Source organism: Anthonomus grandis, chromosome 2, assembly GCF_022605725.1.
Source record: "Anthonomus grandis grandis chromosome 2, icAntGran1.3, whole genome shotgun sequence".
NCBI lineage: Eukaryota > Metazoa > Arthropoda > Insecta > Coleoptera > Curculionidae > Anthonomus > Anthonomus grandis.
In genome coordinates, this window is record NC_065547.1 from 38,128,693 (window position 1) to 38,149,674 (window position 20,982).

Below are 20,982 nucleotides of genomic sequence, written 5' to 3' on the forward strand. Positions count from 1 at the left end.
TAACTAATGCACTATAATATACTGTAATTATTTACTGTTATATGCCTAATTTTCATAAAAATGTGAAAAAAATAGACATTTAACAGATTACAATAAAAATATTTAAAAGGATCAAGCAACCGATGGAGTATTGTCAATTCATTTGTTTTTTGTTAAAAAAAAAACAGTATAAAATTAACTCGTCTACGTCATGTGCTTGTCAACCTAATAATTTTTTTTACATTAATTTTAGTTCGAACGTCACATTTATTTTTTTCAAAAATTCACTTAAACCGTCAATTAATTAATTGGAAAACGTGTGTTAAGTTCCTACCTGAAATGAACGCGAAGAAACCACCGAAACAGCGCCGCCGCGCAGTCCCCAAGGTCAACTCCAAAGGGGAGAAGGGAAGTTTGCACCATATTAACAGAAATGTTGGCAAATCGAAGACTATTGGAGCTAAGAGGGTTACTGTAAGTACTATCAATTGATTTAAGTACTTTATTATATTATATTGTATTTATAATTTATAATTAATGGATGCAAATTAAAAATAATGAGTGCGTTTACATGGGAAGCTCTTGGTCGATTTCACTTAGTTCTATATGAATATTTAGCGCTAAAATAAAAGTACTGTCAGTGGTGTTAGTCTCGACAAAGTATGATCACCCTAGTCTGCTTTTACTATTTACTACCATTAATGAGTCCGGAAAAAATATTTATAGAATTTTAGGAAATAAAAAATATAAGAATGAGTATGTTTACATAAATAGTCCTATTCAAAACTGATATGCAAATATAAAAATATTTTTTAACCAAGTCAAGAAATATATGGTAAATGTGCCAATTGTCGGCCATTTAACAGACTGCCATGAGAACAAAAATTCTCTGTTCCATTATATGCTAACTAATTCTTACTAATACACACACTGGTTGACATGTCATGGCAACCATGTGAAATTTGTAAAATCAAATATTTTGCATGAAAACCCAACAGTCGGCCATTGGCTATCTAATAGCCGGCCAAAACTTAGAACATTGAAAGGCCTTTCAATGTTCTAAGCTGCCCATAGTTCCACAGCATGCTACTTCTAGCCTTTCAATGTTCTAAGGGCCAAAAGCTTACCAATGTGTTTTTGTTCAGGTAGAGATGACTTAATCACTTAAACACCATTCTTATAAAAATGGATTTATTAAAACTCTTATATAAAATATATTGGACATTCCACAATTTTATTATAAAACGAAAACACAAAAATCTGATCAAAACTTTCAGTATAAATTAACAGAATAACGTTAAATTAAGCTAGCATGCATGACATTTATAAAGTATTTTTGTTTCAACTCCGGTACATTTCAAACCGGTACATTTCAGATTTAGCGCAGTTATCTCATGTATGTTCTTCATCTAATTCACTATCCAACTCTTCTTGACATGCCCAGCACCTTTTCCTGGATTTTTTTACAGCATTTTTCTCGGCGGGTGTCTGGTGGTTGTCTTCTTGTTTCTGCACTTCTTTTTTCCAAATAAGCTCTGTGTTTTAGAGAAGAGATAGTTGCTTGTTGAGTATTCAGGTTTCTTCTCTTTCTTGATATAATGGGAGTGGGATAAAATAAAACCTTTTCAATAGGGGTATTTAATTTGACAGTCTTGTAATACATTAATTTTTTGTATATTGACACTCTCTTGTAATTGAGACAGTAGAATATTACATTGTCAAAGGGTTTCTCTTGCAGTGAGAATTTTGTCATCTGTGCCTGTGGCAACTAGAGGCTCTTGTATATTAACTTGATGTATATCGGCTTTTACGATTTTTTACACTTTCTTCAAATGTATGCCATTCAAATTAGTTTCACCAATTTCTTTGGTTTCCTGAGTGGCAGTTTCATGGTATTCTTGTTGGTTACTCAATTGTTTCAATGCCTTCCATGGGCCTTATCGCTCATAAGTTTGGAGACACTATCATTACACTTGTCATTAACAAAAATGATTGGTATATCTTTAATAGGTAACCATTCACCCATGTCTTTTAAATTTTAAGAGTGGTGAACAAGATTTTCATTATTGCCCCAGGCTCAGTCTCAGGTAGTTCATGATTTATTACGTTTTCCTCTATCTCTTCTCGAAAACCCCGAACAGTTTTAAAACACTCGAGTTGAAGCACCAAATCATTGATGATCCAATTTTTCTCCAATCAATCTTTGAACTTCATCGACAATACTTTTTTGGCCACATTAATTTCTTCGTCTGTAATTGGATCCTCCTTAAACTCATTATTTATCAGTGATTCCAAATAATTTTGAACACATTTCGTATAGTCCACTGCGTCAGGGTCAAATGGGAAGAATCCGCATTTTCCGAAAAGAAGGCTTTTCTAGAACAGTCTTAAGGGCAAAATGTTGTTTTGATAACCGCCAAGTGAATGTTTTCAGGTTTACTTAGCCATTGACGAGTTACTTTCTTCCATTCACTTTTCAAGGGTTTAAAGACAGCTACATCTGCATCATATGGGTAGTATTGGGAGGCAAACTGTACAATATATAATACCATTTCTCTCCCAGAATTGGCTAAATTTCATGGTCAAAAGCAAATTATGGCCGTCAACAAAAAAACTTGATATTTTGCGACTGGAACCAAGGAAGCAACTGGGTGAATACATATTCAAAGAAAAAATACTTTTCATCCATCCTGAATCTGATTTTGTAATATGCCATAATGGATCACTGCTGTCTAATTGCTCTAGGAATTCGAACATACTTAAAACCACCCATGGCACTGCAGTTTTACCGCTGGCAGTAAAGACAAGAAGTTTGGTAATATTTTCTTTATTATTTCCTCCAAAATAATTCCCTGTCTCCAAAATATTCTTGGCACCTTTAGGACCTCAAACTTGTCCTGTTTTAGGACATAAATTGAAGCCACTTTCGTCACAATTGAGTATTCTCTCTGGATCATACATAATAATATCTAAGTTACCTGTTTCTTCCAAATATGCATTTAAATCAGCAGACCATGTTCTTATGAATTGTTCTGTTGTTATAGCTCTCCTTTTGGTCAATCCTTCAGGTTTTCGCAGTGAAAATTCTGGATGTCGTTTTAAAAAAGAATTTATACCACTTTTCCCCTGGACGATTATTTGCGAAGGGAGTCTGCCTCTTGTCTTTACACAAATCTATCACCCATTTAACTATTTTTGATTCTTCATTTTTTGTAAGCACCGTGTGTACCCATTTGCCTATAGGACCTTCTCGTACCCTTCCGTTTATTTTGTCTTGTAGAGTTGTTGGTACCCCAAACGCCTTACTTGCTGCCCGTAGGCTTAAATTTTGCTCTCTTATTGATATTAAAGCCTGACTCAGAAATTCTCCAGAATGTTTAAAAATGATCGCCTTTCCTGAGCCATTTTGAATAAATTAAGCGGAGCCTGTAAAAAAAATAGATTTTTCAAAATATTATACTTACCCAGTACTGGATTAAAAATTTAAAAACAAAATCTAAAGGTTGGCCACAAAACTACCAAAGATCGGTAACTTCTAATTAAGGGAGCCGACTAATGGCTTTTTGGTTGTATTTGCCATTAATCAGTTCAGACAGAGAAAACAACTCATTTGCGATAAGAGAGAATGAATAAAATATGATATTGTACAGATTCACGATATTCCTGAATTCTAATAAATGAATAATTAATTAAAAGTACTTATACGACATCCAATAAAACAGCCAGAAGCAAACTATAAAAATTATAACACCTAAAAATTATAATTAATTATAGCACCTAATTCACAATTTTAGGGTTATGTTTACCAAAATAGATGGGAATTGGCGGGAAAGACGGCCGATTAAAGTGAGCTTTTTATTTTGAACTTAAAATAGGAGATTTTCTTATTTTGTATTGATTTATGTATTGATGGCCGACTTTTGGGGTGTGGACTGAGTTAGGCATATTCACCCCATGCAGGGTTACTGCCTACACGAGCCTTTTAAGAGATTTTAGGAGAAGTCATAAATTGCCTAATAATGTGTATATACGTACAAACCCGTCGTTTTCCAAATATTTAGATATTTGTAATTTTTTTAAAAATCTTATTAGATTGACGAACTTAAAGTAAAAAAAAATAATTATATAATTGAAAATTCAAAAAAAAAACAAATTCCCTATTCCTTGAGCCAACTTCCGAGGGAGAAGTTTTTGAAATTATCAGCTCCTTGAAGAGTGGAAAAGCGCCTGGTCTGAATGACTTAAAAGCTGATACTCTCAAACAATTTTCAGAGTTTCTTGCTAAACCCCTTACATATTCAATAAGCAAATCCTTTTCTGGAGGCAACTTTGCACAGGTTTTTAACAAAGCACTTATTAGACCGCTTTATATGGGTCAGTCCGAATATGCAGTCATGAATTATAGCCCAATTTCTATATTAAGTACTATAAGTAAAATAGTGAAAAAAATTATAAAAATACGTTTGGATAAATTCATGCTCTATAGAGCATCCTTGGATCAGAGAACCTTGGCAAATTCAGCAGGAACCTTGTATTCTTCGATGGACAGGGGTGAAAACTGAAAAGATTCTCTGTGTTTTTCTAGACTTGGCCAAGACCTTTGATACCGTTTATTTTACGTATTTATTACGTATTATTATTAGGAAACTACTCATCAAATAGGTTTCAGTATGTGGATATTGGTCGTGTTACAAGTTCTGAAGTACCAGTCAACATCGGTATTCCGCAGCGAACTGTCCAGACCTCACGCCTATAAATTTTTATGTTTGGGGGCATATGAAAAGTCTAGTGTCGAGCTTGTGCTAAATGTTGAATATTTGCATAATAAATGCTGCAAACGTTATTCAAGGTCAACTAACTAGCAGTGTTGTAAAAAGCCTTTTAAGGAATATAATGCGACTTATTTGCATAAAAATTGAGGCTCTCGTATGGATATTAATTGTAAATGTAGATAAAACTTTTTTTTACTACTACATTTGAATAAAATTAGAGTTTTGTTAGGTAAAACAATACAAATATGTTTTTAAATACGTTTGTATTTTTTTTTTAAGAATTAGAAGTTTTCCGATAGTGCCAATAGAAGCCGAGATATCGACCTCCAAAATTTGGGATTTTTCATTTTTCGGGTCGATTTCGAACTATACCAGCGTCATCACCTATATCACGAAAATACCAGGTTATACCGGGATTTCACCAGAATTAAGAGAATGAGAGCACTTTGATAATTAGTAAAAAAAGTCAATTTTTTCATCTTAAAAATGTATGTTAATCTGAGATGTTCTAAGAAATAACAAAAATCTAAATACCTTGAAAACGATGGACGTTGGATCCATACATTATTAAGCAATTTAAAAGCTTTTGACTTCCCCTAAGACCCCGAAAAAGGATCGTAACATGTTATAATATTATAACAGGAACCCTGTATATGTAGACAGAGACGTAATAGGTTATTTAAACTAGAAGAACTTACCTAAATCGATTTTCCCACTTAATTGGAACTTCGATCTTCAATAAATTATACTTGAATCATTTTTATATGCTGCTCTACACTGAACTTATAGCAGTAGCAGTATTTTTTTGTTAGATAATTTTGGTTGATTTGTGAAACCTTTCTCCAAACAGCTCGGATGAAATATATGTGAGCAAGTCAAACATTAATAAACAAATAGACTGTATTTAAACATCTAAGTTTGAAGTTTGCACTCGTTTTTTTACACTGGATTTTAATTTTTATTTACATTGGCTAATTCTCTGAATGAAAGGAAATTTACAATGATAATTAATAAAAAATCATTTTTAGCTTCTCCCTGGTTTCCTGATAAACGGATTTACGTCAGGCACAGTAAAACGAGCAAGAGGTATATCACAAATATCTTAATATTTTCTTTTATAAATTGGTAATTAATTTATATAAATTGATTAGACTTATTTTTAGGACGTCCCCCCACTCAAAAAGTCCAAACCAGAGAACATTTGCTCACGGAGAACTTAGAAGCTTTTTTGGAACAAAAAAGCCAGAACCTAAGACGTTCCCAGAGAATAATAGAAAAGCAGGGTGACGAAAATAGCCACTTTTTTAAATCCAGTGGAAGCAATTCGCTGTTTGAGGATCAGGATATCGATATGCGAGTTGTAAGTCCCGTGCCAACCAGCTGTATTAAATCGATTCTAAAGAAGAAACCTAAAAGTATATTTAAGCAGATCAGCGAAAAGTTTTCCAAAGTACAAAACGAGCGTATTAGAGAAGAAGAAGAAGAAAATTGCTACAAAGATCCTGTAGAAGAAGCCCAAGAAGCCTCGAACTTGTCAACTCGTTTTGATGAAAATTTCGCCTCGCTCCATCACGATTCATTGCAATACAATGACAAGCTTTGCGAAAATATTATTAAAAAGATGCGGGTCACTTTCAGAAAGAACATCTCAGACGAGTGTCAGCAGAACATCAAAAAGCAAATAAAGCGGACCAACGCAGCTCTGGAGGGCAAATCCATCACTAAAACTGAAACCAATTCCGACGACACTCATTCCGAAGAAGAGCAGTACGAAACGTGCTCCCCCCTTCCACCCGCGAAATGGGTTTATTACACACCGGGAAAACAAAAAGCCAAAATATTGCCGTCGATGACGCAAAATCCGCTACAACCGGCAGTTATGTGCCAACGGGACTTGTTCGAGTTTCGTCCAGGATGCGCCGTCAATTATGCGTCTCCTCAAAACATACCTGTGGAGAACAATGGGTTTTTGAGGCGGGTGACCAGTATGAAGGACACCCCCGCACCATATAGAGTGCCGCCCGTCGATCAAGTCATGGGTTATAACGGTTATTATGATCAGTACGTGTATCCAGGCCAAGTACAAAATAAAACGGTAAGTTTTCTTAAAATATTAGCCATTGTTGCACTACGAATGACTCACGGTTGTTTGTTCTTTCTTCACATTTGCACAATATTTTTCTGACACAGGCTTTACATACATCAGAGTACAACCTACAGAATCGTAATCTCAAACAAAATGTGTAGTATGCTATGTATTGCATAATGAATATTAAAGCGTTATTCTAATAAAAATAAAATATACACTGATAAAAGGGAAAAATAAATACTATACAAAAATATACTTAACAAAAATGTATTCTTTGAATAAAAGACTCTAACAGACTTTCTTTGGCTAAACAATATGTTAACCTATTAGCGCCTAAATCCACATTGGTACGTAATTACGGATACGTAAGGCTCTCAAGCCTATCCGTGACTTTTATCCCATCCACTATGGACAAGCGTATCCGTAAAATGACGTTATATTTTTACTCGAGTTTTTGGTGTTTACAGTGTTTTGACCTCCCACAATTGCTTCAACCATAGAGGCCACTAAATTTAAAACATTGTCCTCATTGACTCAAATCTCGAAGGTAAAACCCTGGTGCTCCTCCATATATACTAGGAAACCTTGTGTTCCAAATAATTTTGGGCACTGATAATTAATTAAAAAGCCGTAATAGTCACAGTTAAAATATGTGGAACCCAAATTAGACATTCTAAAAAGAATGGTACAAAATAACTGATAAAAAAAAATTATAAATATTCAAAAATAACAATAAAAATCAAATAGTACAACGGACCAAAAATACGGAATGAAATTCGAGTTATAGTTCAGTTCAGAGATCTATTAGAATCTTTGATGTACCGCAAATAGTCCGTGTGCCGGTGTTGCTTGTATTGTCACATGACATGCATCTTTAAACCGCAAAATTTTATGTGAAAAGAGTCATAAAGTATTATTCTAAGCGATATTTAATCATTTCATAAAATAAATAAATGTTTTAAGCATTTTTTTAAGAATTTATACATTTGATTCGTAAAATGTGACTGCATGTGCCCACGTACTATTTTGTTAAACGCCTGACCTTAGTCACAGCCACTCAAGCGTGAAAAGTTGCACAGGTCCGGCCTTAAAATTTATTTGTATTTAAAACTTTATTATTCGGGATTTTTGGGTTTAGTTTTATTAAGTTAGAAATTCAGGATAGTTGATAGCAAGATAATATTTAATTTAAATATAAGATTTAAGTACGTTAAATGAGTTTAACCAAAAATTTTAATTTCATAAGTTTAGTTTTTAGCGCCATCAGTCCCTTATAACAAGTCAAGTCTCTTTGCTTTGCAATATGTCAAGTTGGAATAATGTATTGACTACTGTTAACCCACTGCATAGCTTTCATCAAATAGTATTAAACAATTTTAACACTGCTTTTCCTGTTGTCAATATTAAGAAACGAAATAGAAAACCTTGATATACTAAGGGTTTACGAGTATCTGGGAAAAATATGCGCTTCCTTTTTTACATTAGGAAATACGCTATGAACAATGCAACATTTTTAAATTATTATAACAGATACCGCAAGATTTACAGAAACTCAATCAGAATGGCTAAGTGGACCTACTTTCAAAGGAGGATAAATAATTCCTCCAACAGAGCAAAAGAGTCTTGGAAGATTTTAAATGAGCTTAGGGGTAAAAATAATGTCTTGGTTATTCCAAGTACCTTAGATTCCAATGTCATCAATTCCTTCTACTGTGATATTGCTAGTAACCTTGCAGCCAATCTCTCACAAAAAATAGGTCCTAGGAGCTATCTCAGCAATGTGGTAGTAGCCGAATCTTTCTTTTTTGCCCCCAAAAGTGTAGAAGAGTTTAAACAGTTAATGGTTAATATTAAGAATAAGAGTTCATCAGGTTGGGATGGGCTTTCTCTTAAAATATTTTCTGTTTTACCTCTTGTTGCTTTGCAAGTCTTGGCCGAGTCAATTAACTTTTCATTTATGTCTGGAGTTTTCCCAGAGTGCTTAAAAAGAGCAATGATTGTTCCTCTTTACAAGGGTGGCGATCGCGACTGTCCTTCTAACTTTAGACCTATAGCGTTTTTGCCTACTCTAGCCAAAATAGTGGAACGGCTCGTTAAGGTGAGGATGGTTTCATTTTCAAATAGATTTGGCCTATTGAGTCTTCAGCAGTTTGGCTTTCGTGAGTCTGTGAGCACAAATGATGCTATCTTTAGCTTTCTAGAGCACCTGTACAACCGACTGAATGTTGGTGAAGTTGCAGCAGCGGTATTCTGTGACTTGTCCAAGGCATTTGACTGCATGAGTCACAGAGTGCTGCTGATGAAACTGGAGCTCTATGGTTTCAGGGGAACTGCCCTTGAGTGGTTTCGTTCCTACTTATCAAATCGTGTCCAGGCTGTCAAATTTAATGGTGGTATGTCTAAGGAACTTAATATAAATGTGGGTGTTCCGCAAGGATCAGTACTTGGTCTTTTAATTTTTCTCATTTATGTGAACGATCTGCCACAACTGCAGGTAACTGGTGTGCCGATGATACCACCATCCTTTGGCACGACTCTGATGTTTCTAAAATGGAGGCCAATATACGTGCAGATTTGTTAAAAATCAAAGACTGGTGTGATGCAAATTTTTTGACATTTAATGTTTCCAAAACAAATATCCTTAAATGTAATACAAATGATATATGTTTAAATAATGAAGCCATCAACATGCCACCGTTCAGTAAGTTTTTGGGTCGTTCCATAGACAAGTTCCTTAAATTTGAAGAACATATTGTGAATGTATGTAGAAAAGTCTCATCAGGCTGCTACGCCCTAAGGGTTATTGCCACCAGTCTTAATTTCTCCATCGCCAGATCTGCATACTTCGCGATTATCGAGTCGCACCTTCGATATGAAATTTGCTTTTGGGGTTCATGTTCAAATTCACTTTTTAGTTCAGTGTTTGTACTCCAGAAAGGGGCCATTAGATATCTATGTGGGGCCAAGCCTCGTGATTCATGTCGCCCGCTTTTTGTGAGTCATAATATTTAAACCCTGTGTTGTATTTTTATTTTGGAAACAGTTTGCTTAGTTTTTAGAAAATATAAACAGGAACTCCACTTAGGAAGCCACTATAATACGCGACAAAACTATTTGTTGAGGCTACCCATTCCTCATTTTGAACTTGTCCGTAGCTCTATCATATATGGAGGTAGAAAGCTGTTTAATAAACTTCCACTAGAAATAAGACAACTTAAGACTGAAAAAAAGCCTACGTACAAGGAAGAAAATATTTCTTGCTAGTAAAGCGTACTAAACTATGTAGCACCTAAACTATGATGAATTTTTAATGATTAGCATTTAAGTATTTTTCAAAGTTTTACTATATAATTTTATTTTATTTTAAATTAGTTTCTCGTTTTTATTCCTTTAATGTACAGTCTATTGGCTTTGTCTACAACTTCTATGTTTATATTGACAATAAAGCATTTTTGAGTTTAATGAGAGAGTAGGTGACAAATTACTTAGGCCCATTTATTCTGTGGATTAAGGCATTAAATAGTTACTTTTTGACACAAAAGTGTAAAATGTTTTGGTTTGTCTTCAAATTTTATATATTTCCTTTTTTTTGGGAATTGAGATTTATTTTTACATGGTGGTGATTATTAATGGGGATTGTGGCTGCCATATTCAATGTCCTTTATTATAGTTTTTTTTAATTAATACATATTATGATATATTATTATAATAATATACTCATGAAAACCCATCTCTATATTTAGTACCAACTTCTTTTGATAAAAAGTAATTATGTAGTCAGAAAATTGGAAGTATATTTTTTTAAATAAACTTTTACATTAAAAATCATCTGGCTGTCTATACTTTATGCCTTTAAAAGACACAACTTTTACTTATAAAAAAAACACACTTTACATCCTGAACGTATTTATTAATTTGTTTGCCTCGTATTTAGTTATTATGCATATTAGGAGAGTTTAGATAAAAATTAACAAAAATAAATGCTTATACTAAAAACTAAACATCTTATACAAAACACTACATTTTAAGTATACTGGATCCTAAAACTACAGCGAGGATACTAAATACTTTTATAAATTTAACCACTCTTTTGAATCTGGCCCAAAAAGTTAATACAAATTTTGTAAATTCTGTTTTTTTGCCATTGTTCTTTAGCAGTTTCTTCCATTAAGGAAGGAAATAGTTTCTCTGTTGCCGCCATGGATTCCAACTTCATCTCGCACATCAGCATATGGATTCTAAAGCATTACATTATATATACTTTATTGTGTCGCTGAAGGACAAACAGGGGCAGTAAGCTGAAAAAAACAAAACTTTAAACTTGTTTAATTAATAAAAATAGGATTTTCTTACTATAGCAAAAAAGGGACTTTTTTCCAGAGAATGGAGGAAGAAGCAGTCTTTATTGTGTTGCTGAAGGACAACAGGGGTAGTAAGCTGTAAAAAACAAAATTTTAGATTTGTTTTCTTATTAAAAACAGTGTTTTTCTTACCATAGCAAAACAGGATTTTTCCCAGAGAATGCAAATCATACATCAATCATAAATGTATCATATCATGTTTCGGCTAAATAATATATGGATCTTTCTTCCTCCCAACTTTTTTTAATTTTCCTCAAATATTCTATACACCACCTGACAATTCCATTACAGCAGCTCTTTTGTTAACCATCTTAAGCTTAAATCCAAGTTTTATCAGGTATCTCCGCAAGGTTGAGACTGAGAAATGTTTGTCCCTTGCCGATAAGGTGTCTATATGGTCAGAACCTCATTGTTTTTGTATTTAGAATACACAGCTTTCCTTAGCAATTTGGCAATATCCATGTCAAGTCCCTTTGATTGTCCTGCATCTTTCCTTTTTATTCTGTCTTTAATCCTTTTTTTTACAGGCATATTGTCTTATAGGGAACCCCTGTTAAAAACGCTATTTTTTGCAAAGCACTACAATCATTTGTGAACTGAGTATCATTCCTTAGATTGTTATAGATATTTAGATAAATTTGTTCTTTAAAAACTGCTTGATTTCCTCTGTTTCTTCTACTTCCCTTGCTTCTTTTTGCTTCCTCAATACTGGAAAATGAACTATCAGAACTATGTAAGTCTAAATCACTGCCCAGATCACTCTTATTGTTTTTATCACAAATGTTATTGTCTTTCTTGTACACCCACGGTCTCCATAAGCTCGCACAAACACTTTCCTCTTCATTTGCCAAATTTTCCTGCCTATTTTTCCAGGGTCGAAACATTTTAAGGTATTTAGGTATAATACCAAAACAAATCCACAAACACAAATAAAAAAACACTGTTCCTCACAGTAAAAACTGCAACAAATTTACAGGAATACAAGCCAAATTCTAAATTCTTTACTTTCATAAACGTGTAAAAAGCATAACCGGAAAAACACATCAAATAATAACCTCACATGGCCCCCCTCCCAACTATTAAAGCTGATAGACCCATCCAACCAAAATAATACAAAAACGGTCCAAAAATTTATTTGGGTACGGCCCCGTAATTCTTAAATTCAGTGGGATAGAGAGAGATACACAATCACTTGGACAGCCTAAAGTAGGAATTGTCAGAACGCAGGTGTTTTATCTTTGTTTAATAGACTGGCTAAAAAGAGGTGACAAGTCTGTGAGTGCTGGAAGTGTTTAAAATATTTTGTAAGATGCTTGGATTTTAGTCCGCGGTCAATTTTTTGATATTATTTTCTTGTGATATTATTTTCTTTCTAAAAATTGACACTTTCGAAAGAAAAATAAAAAATAGTATAAAACATGGGGTTTTACGTATATTTAAAATGATTTCATAGATAGACAATATAAAATTTTGCCATTTAAACATATATATCATGCAACAATAAATATGACATAGGCGCACGGACTAGTTAGTGCGGCATCTGCGACACATCAAAGATTCTAATAGATCTCTGAACTGGACTTTAACTAACTTCTATCCGTGTTTTCCTCAAATCAATATGGATTCAGGCTGATAAAAGTCATTTCGTACTTCCAAAAGAGTTTTTAGCGAAATGGAATCGGTATCTTCAACAATTTTCTCTCGCGGACACTAGAAGGCCATTTAATATCGTCAATCTCTGAAAAATATTCCATAATCGCATTATGAACAGGACAGCCGCCTAGTTGACATTAGACCAATTACAATCAAAATCAGGGAAGATTTGAATGGGAAGAAGAACTTTTAAAGCGACTCAAAATATTTCTGGGCGTTTAAAAATCCAAAATCTCATCCCAAATATGGAGGTATCGAGTACGAAATTGAAAACTTCTGTGTTTATTTTCCTGGGACCATTATCGAACGATGGAAGGATTATGTTTCCCATGTAATGGAGAAGAACATACAGGGTGTTCCGTTGACCATGTTACAAACTTCTAGGGTAGATAGAAAACGTCAAAAAATAAAGGTTCCGGAAATGCTTTCTTAGTGAGCTAAAGCTTTGTAGCTAACCTTTTAAAACTAGTTTTCGTTTTATAGCATCGGAAGTACTTTAGCTACCGCAACCAATTTTGGGACATAAATTATTGATAGTACCTAAGTTTATTCTTCAGAATCTACTAAACAAAAATAATTTTAACCAGGGGCGTGGAATCGGCGGATATTTGGTAAATTTAACCCCATTTCTCTAAGACTTTAATTTCTGCCTATTTGCGTATCAGATTATGATATGCATAAAAAATATGTTCTCAGCAAAATCGCTAAATATCACCAGTTTTGTAAAAATTGACTAAAAGTAAATTAAGATTCAGCACCAGAATTAATTATATTAATAATAATGTGAAAGTTAATTTGCCGAAAAGCGGTAGTAATAGAATGTATCCTAAAATACAAATCTTTTTACGGGTTGTGGCTTGTTTCGACTCTAGGACTGTATTAACATAATTTAATTGAATGTATTCACGGGTGATTTTATTAAATTTAAACATGAAATTTTATAGGAGTTGAAAGAATTTTTGATATGGTAGATATAAATTTATGTACTTTTTAAAATTACTTGATTGGACAATATTGTGGGACGTCCAGCAGAAAGTTAAGTTTAGTCCTTTTTCATTCTCAACCTTGTTAACATGCACTATCACTTTTTGGCAAATGAACTTTAGTAACATTAATTAACATTATTAATAATTATTCTTAATTTACTTTCAGTCAATCTTTACAAAAACGGTGATATTTAGCGATTTTTGCTGAGAACACCTATTTTATGCAAAAGGTATAGGAGCATCATAATCTGATACCCAAATGAGCATAAATTGAAGTCTTAGAGAAATGGGGTTAAATTTATTAAATATCCCCCTGGTTTCCACGCCTCTGGTCAAAGTTATTTTTCTTTAGTAGGTTCAAAAGAATAAACGTCAGATTATTAAAGATGAGGCCTGCTCTTCAATTCGATTCTTATTCTTTCCTCAGTAAAAAAAGAAGGTTCTGACAATATATATGCGAGAAACTTGGATTTTAGGTCCCCAAACCTAATAGTCGGCAGGATTAGAATCAGGCGATTAAGAAGGCCCATTAATTAGGAATCCCTGCATATCATATCTGCACATATTTATAAAATTATCGTTTAAGAAGTTAGTTGCATCTTCTCTGAGCTGTCGGATGTGTGTTAAATTGTTAATAATTTGTTATAACCAATACAAAAGAAAAAAAATATGTTATAAGTTACAATCCCTATCTTGGTTTTCGTTCAGCAAACCTCCATCGCACAATCCAAGCAGAATTGAATCACTTCGCAACTCATCTTTTGATGTAAAGTATTCAAAAACTGTTATATTAGCCAGAGACGCTTAACGATATTCTTTAAGAATTTTAAACATTTCATTAGACTTGTAACACGCTCAGCACTGACTAAGGCTATGTATATGCAAATTCCAATACTGCAGCTGTTGCTCGCAGATTGTGTGCGATTATAAACTCTAAACGATCAAATCACGATGCTTTGCAAAAAACATGGTTTAAACATCAGCTCTGTGATAAAAAAAAATCGAATATTTCTTCATCAAATCGCTGACACTGGTTCCAATTCGCTTTTAAAACACACCCTGACAAATAGGATTCATTTGCAAAAACTTTCCTAGTACATTGTTTTTGTTTAGCTCGTTTATCTTTCCCAATTTTGACATATAAACTTAAAAAAATAAATACCTTTAAATTTTAATTTCTTTCTTATAAAGTATTAATAAAATGATAAAGTGTGTTATAAAAAGGTAATTAAAAGAGCTTCAAAATGAGGTATCACTCGATCCCACTTTCCATTTAAGATGTTAGAGGTTATGTCCGCTCTTGCAAGGAGGCTGCGGCAATTTTATTGAAAATGAACCTAAAAAATGTCCCCCTCAAAAATAAATTTGACGTATTTTTGAAAAGTTTTAAATTTTATACAGGGCAGAAATATACAGGGTGTTAGTAAATAAGTGCGACAAACTTCAGAGGGTAATTCTGCATGGAAAAATAATGAGTTTGCTATATAAACGTACGTACCGCACATACGGGCAATGATCTCAATTTTTTTAAACACATCTTGACGCGAATTTTTTATTTCTTTAATACATTATCAAGAACTATCTAATACAACAATATTAAACCAGAACAATAATAGAAAATAACAATATGTACTAAAATTTTAAATAGGCGCAAAGCTACAACAAGTGTTCAAAATGACCTCCCTCAGACGTTACACAAGATTCAACTCTTCGCCTCATTGATTCTCGTATTCGCGCAAATATTCCTAATGTATTTCTTATTATCTCACAGCCGGCTATAATTCGATTCCTCAGGTCATCAACATTTTCGACGGGAGTGGAATAAACTAATGACTTAATAAAACCCCAAATGCAAAAATCTAGAGGATTTAAATCTGGCGATCGAGCAGGCCACTGTACCTCCCCTACCTATCCAACGATTTTGAAATACTGTATCTAAGTGATTACGTACATTGATACTAAAATGGGCTAGTGCACCATCATGCATAAACCATAAGTGTTGCCTCAGCTGTAGAGGAATTTCTTCAAAAAGAACAGGTAACTTCCTGTAGGAAATGATTCTCCTGTTAGGCCTTGTGAGAGAATTTATGGGCCGATTAAATGATCGTCAATTAATCCATGGCTTGGATTAAATTGGCCAAAAGTAGCCTCGTCAGTAAACAAAATACTATTTAAAAAATTACGAATTTGAGCGATTTGATGAAGAATTCATTGGCAAAAAATAGACGCGGAAAAAAGTCTCTAGGTATTAGAGCTTGCACACGTTGAATATGAAATGGATACAAATGATTTTCTTTAAGAATTTCAAATACCGTAAAGTTGCTTACATTCAATATGTTTCTTATTGAATTAGTTGCAATATTTCGAGTACTTGTTTCAGGTGACTCAATTAACTCTAGAACTATTTCTTCTAGTTGCACCGTTCGTACTTATCGAGGGCGCCCGTTTGTTTCTTAAACGTACCATTTACACGCAAAAGTTGGTGAAGACGAGCAAATATTGTGTGATGGGGTGGGTAGTCTACATCCTAGACACAACTCAGCATACGATCTTCGAGCTTGCCGACCATTTCCATTACTTCGGCATAGATAAAATGCATATCTGACACTTCCGCATTTGTAAAATATTCCATTTTTTTCGATAAAAGAAAAATTAATTACTTATTAAGCTTTTAGTTATAGCTTAATAGTGAAGGAACGCTAATTTGACATTTCGTATTTCTCAGATAAATGTTGACATTTTGTATTTAATATAAGATACATGTTGACAGTAGCCTACAAGATAATGTATTATTAAGAAATGAAGAATACGCGTCAAGATTGTTTTTTTGCATAAAACGGCGCCACATACGAAAAAAGATAAGAGAGATTTTTTGTCACAAATTCAAGGAGGAATTCAAAAATTATTTTTAATTTGATATATCTAGTGGCGTACCATTTTTTCTTTAGAAAAATTGAGATCATTACACGTATGCGCTCCAATGGTGAACATAAAATTCTTAATTGCATGCCAAAAAATGCGCGATAATCTCATTTGCATATCTCGACCGGTTTCAGAACAATAAATAAATCGTCAATTTGTAAGAAAAACTTTAACACCACATTTGCGGACATACGTTTAAATAGCAAACTGTCATTATTTTTCCATGCCGAATCACCCCCTGAAGTTGGTCGCACTTATTTACTAATAGCCTTTAGAGGGTGGGACCTTTTCAAATTGACACCCTGTATATTGACTAGAAGAGCAAAATTGGTACTTGGGGGTCCGTTAAGTTGGCCCCCCCAGTTAATATTTTTTAGCCAAACTGCTAGCACACCCTAGCACAACCATTGGTTGAGCTAGCACACCTATAGGAATCTTATAATGGTCTCATGAAATCGGGGGGAGGGGCCAACTTAACGCCAGCCCCCCCCAGTTAATATTTTTCAAGCAAACCGCTAGCACAGTAAGGTTATAGCTAGCACACCCTAGCACAACCACTGGTTGAGCTAGCACACCCACATGTATCTTATAATCGTCTCAGGGAAAGGGGAGGGGGTATATTTTGAAGGACACGTTACACCTTATGATTTTTGCGAATTTTGTTAGAACTCGAATGTGTTTTACCTTGTTTGTTTTATAAATTTTTAAATTTCCCCTCATATCAGTGGTTATACAGTGTGTCAATTCGAGGCTGACCATTAGTTTTCGGAAACGAATTATAAGAGATACGAAATTATTTAAGGGTAAATGAAAACACTCTCACTCTCCTCACGTCTCTCTCTCTACTTATAGTTAAAATTGGTATAAAGAATTTAAGATGTAGAAGTTATACCCGACATGTTTTCAGCATAAAAATGCTCATCATCAGGGATTCTAAAAGAATAACATAGAGAAGAGAAGAAGTAAAACATCAAAACTAATGTAAAATGTATGCTTATAATAAAAGTATAAATTGTAACTCACCAAAAATAGAGTCGACAAACGTAGTTACTCAAAATCGATGTAATGAAATGCATTAAGAGAAAATTCGAAAATTCCCTTTTATTTTTTTCTGACTTTACATGGAAATAAAGGGTGATTCCTGTAAGCGGGTAATGTTTTCGGAGGAATTATGTATAATGTCTAAATACTTATTTTTATATAGTATACAGAAGGGTCGGAAAAAAAGCCACTTGCTTAACATACAGGGTGTTAAAAGTTTTTAAAAAGTATTTTTTTCTTTCTGCTCAGTGTGCACTTTTAATTTCTGGGATAACACCTGAATTTCGTTGAGTTTAAAAGTAATACAGTTTTAGGCAACGTATAACGTATCTAAAAAATATCTTTATAAACCTATAAGTTTATGCTGTTCTCTCCAAAGTTTAATTAATTAATGTGAAGGGTATCCTGTAGCTACATTATTAATCACAATTGCTAATAACTGCCCTCTATCAACAAAACATTGGCAAATAATAAACTACATTTTATAGTTGCAATTTTCTTTAATTATTACTACCAAAACTTGGAAACTAAAAGAAATACAAAAAATGAATAATACTTATACATATTTAATATACTTTTTATGTCATAATTTTTCGAGAACAAAAAATGCCGTTAATAGAAACGAAAAGTTTCACAGTTTAGGTCACTTTGAAATGATTTGGAATTTGAAAAAAATTAAATTGAGTAAAAAAATAAAATACATTTTACTCTTTGCGTAGGTGATACAGCTTTGGGTTTTTGTAAAGGATCGTTGTACATGATCCATTTGTTATTATGTCTGTATCCGTATGCAACAAAATGTCCCAAGTAATTTGGATCAGGTTCCCCTTGATATGCGCAAATGCCACGAAGGATAAATCTTGTCTCACCAACTAATATATATTTCGGAATTGAATCAAGTGATATTTCTAATTCTAAGCTTAAGGAGGGAATATTTACTGGTTCAATAATTAAAAAAAAATTATGTAGGATAATCTGTTTTGTTACCAAACCGACTGAACATTCGATACATGACCTGTGTGAGCGTTTCATTCCAAATTTTTAAAAAGAAGCGACCTTTTCAGATAAATTATTTATATTGTTTACTTCGACTGAAATATAATGAATTCTTTCAATTGAATTATATTGGCAGGATTGGCGCGGATGTATACAAGTACCCATATAAGTATCACTAAAGGTTTTTGTAATGGTATTGAAAATAGTACCCTCTGCGTGAACGCAGAGAATATTTTCTGGAAGGGTCACGTGATTAAAAGTGTTAAACAAAATTTTTGCTCGAATATTGTATGCTCCAGAGGCGCCACTTTTTATTTTTTTGACAACTCTTTCCCTTTTTTACTAGTTTCCCTCCAACTAGAACCGTTTCAATTTTATAGGCATCCAAGTTTTTGAAAGGTCTGTTCGAACGTCAATAAGTCGAAAACCGTTTATACTTTTATCAAAATATGTACATTACGTCGTTACGTACATTCTGTCGAGAATCAATGGAAGTTTTAAAAAAGAGAAAAAATACAGGGTGTCTCATAAAAAATAATCAACCTTGATAATTTTTTGAAGAAGCGGCAACGTCGCATAACTGAAACTGTTTTACCTCAATTACCACCACCGACATTGGTGCCCACTTATATTTCTAAATTTGCAATCCCTTCCCATGGATCACGGATACTTATCTATTGATGGATCCCAGTGCACCTGTATATTATACACCCTGTATGTTCTTTACTTTTACAACGTATCATAAACTAATGTTGCGTTTACCGTAACGCGAATAATGAAATAGGTTTTCTCTAAAAAACGAAAAATCATCCTAACAGATAATTTTATACCTACATTATCAGCTATAAATTACTTACCTGCTACTGATCATCTCTACGAGTAATTAAGTAAAAAACGAAACCACTATGAAGCACTTAGAATAATGAAAGATGCGGGTTCTCAAGTTTTCTATAAACAAGGAAAGTGATGTTGCACTGATGTTTTGTATTTTTATGAATCGGGATGTCCCTAAACAAGTAAGGCAGTGCTACCAACCGCAAATATATTCCGCATTTCTGTGCCAGGATTGCAGTCTTAATACAAAAATTATACTGAATTCAGTACGAAATTATTACTTACTCAGTATTTCGGTACAACTTTTTAGAAAAGCAAAATTTAGTACATTATACGGACAAAAATATCAAATAAACTGTATAAGAATTTTAGTAAAAGAATTTAATATTATTGAGGAAGTTATCGTACATATAGATAAATTTAAAAATCATTCTGAATTTCATAGATTATTAGTTTTGTTTAAAGCAATAATAAATGTCACCTTTCCCATACAGAAGCTACTGGTGAAAGGGTATTTTAAATTTTAAGTGTTATTAAAAGTAAGGTTGTGCTAGCTATAACCTTACTGTGTTAGCGGTTTGGTTGAAAAATATTAACTGTGGAGGAGGGGGGGCAACCTAACACCAGCCCCCGATTGTAAGATTCCTGTAGGTGTGCTAGCTCAACCAGTGGTTGTGCTAGCTATAACCTTACTGTGCTAGCGGTTTGCTTGAAAAATATTAACTGGGGGGGGGCAACTGAACGCCACCCCGATTTCATGAGACCAATTTAAGATTCCTATGGGTGTGCTAGCTCAACCAATGGTTGTGCTAGGGTGTGCTAGCTATAACCTTGCTGTGCTAGCAGTTTGGCTAAAAAATATTAACTGGGGGGAGCCAACTTAACGGACCCGGTACTTGGGTATAAATCAGTCGACCTAACATTTTATATTTTCAGGTCGTAATGCCCCCACCAAACAATTTGAATCCGATGTATGTCGACTACCATTTAATCCAAAATCGAGTAATGATGCCCCCACCGCCGCCACCGCCATTAAACGACTTCTGCGAGCAATTAAACGATCTGACGTTTGTCGATACCGGAGACAACAATTATCAGCCGCAAGCGGTTTATCAATCAAATAGGCAGAGCGGCGAGGAGGTCCAGGATTATCGTAAGTGGAACGCGAAACCTGAAGAGACCGGCAACATGTTCGATTTCAGTAAGAATCCTGATAATAATTTGTTTAATTTCGGTGTAATGTAATGATCTAAAAATATGATTTTTTCATTTGTGTACAATTCCATGTCATAGGAGTTAAATTATATTAAGTATTAAATTATATTAATAAATTGTGAAATAATATTCTA

General features: G+C 33.7%; 1 protein-coding gene and 1 long non-coding RNA gene across 3 annotated transcripts; one reads left to right on the forward strand and one right to left on the reverse strand.

Annotated features, from left to right (window-relative positions):
- Positions 1–162: 162 nt before the first annotated feature.
- Positions 163–20,982, forward strand: LOC126750488 (uncharacterized). Of its 2 annotated transcripts, none has more exons than XM_050460124.1 (4): positions 163–453; positions 5,780–5,837; positions 5,903–6,846; positions 20,570–20,982. In XM_050460124.1, exons 1-4 carry the CDS (start codon positions 319–321, stop codon positions 20,876–20,878), a joined length of 1,446 nt encoding a protein of 481 aa, XP_050316081.1. In that variant the 5' UTR covers positions 163–318; the 3' UTR covers positions 20,879–20,982. The 2 variants fall into 2 exon arrangements, with proteins under 2 accessions (XP_050316081.1, XP_050316082.1); XM_050460125.1 differs by having other exon boundaries at positions 164–453; positions 5,915–6,846.
- Positions 10,770–13,464, reverse strand: LOC126750499 (uncharacterized). The gene is made up of 3 exons (XR_007665741.1): positions 11,334–13,464; positions 11,194–11,277; positions 10,770–11,138 (listed from the first exon to the last, which is right to left on the reverse strand). It is a non-coding gene; the product is annotated as an uncharacterized LOC126750499 (long non-coding RNA).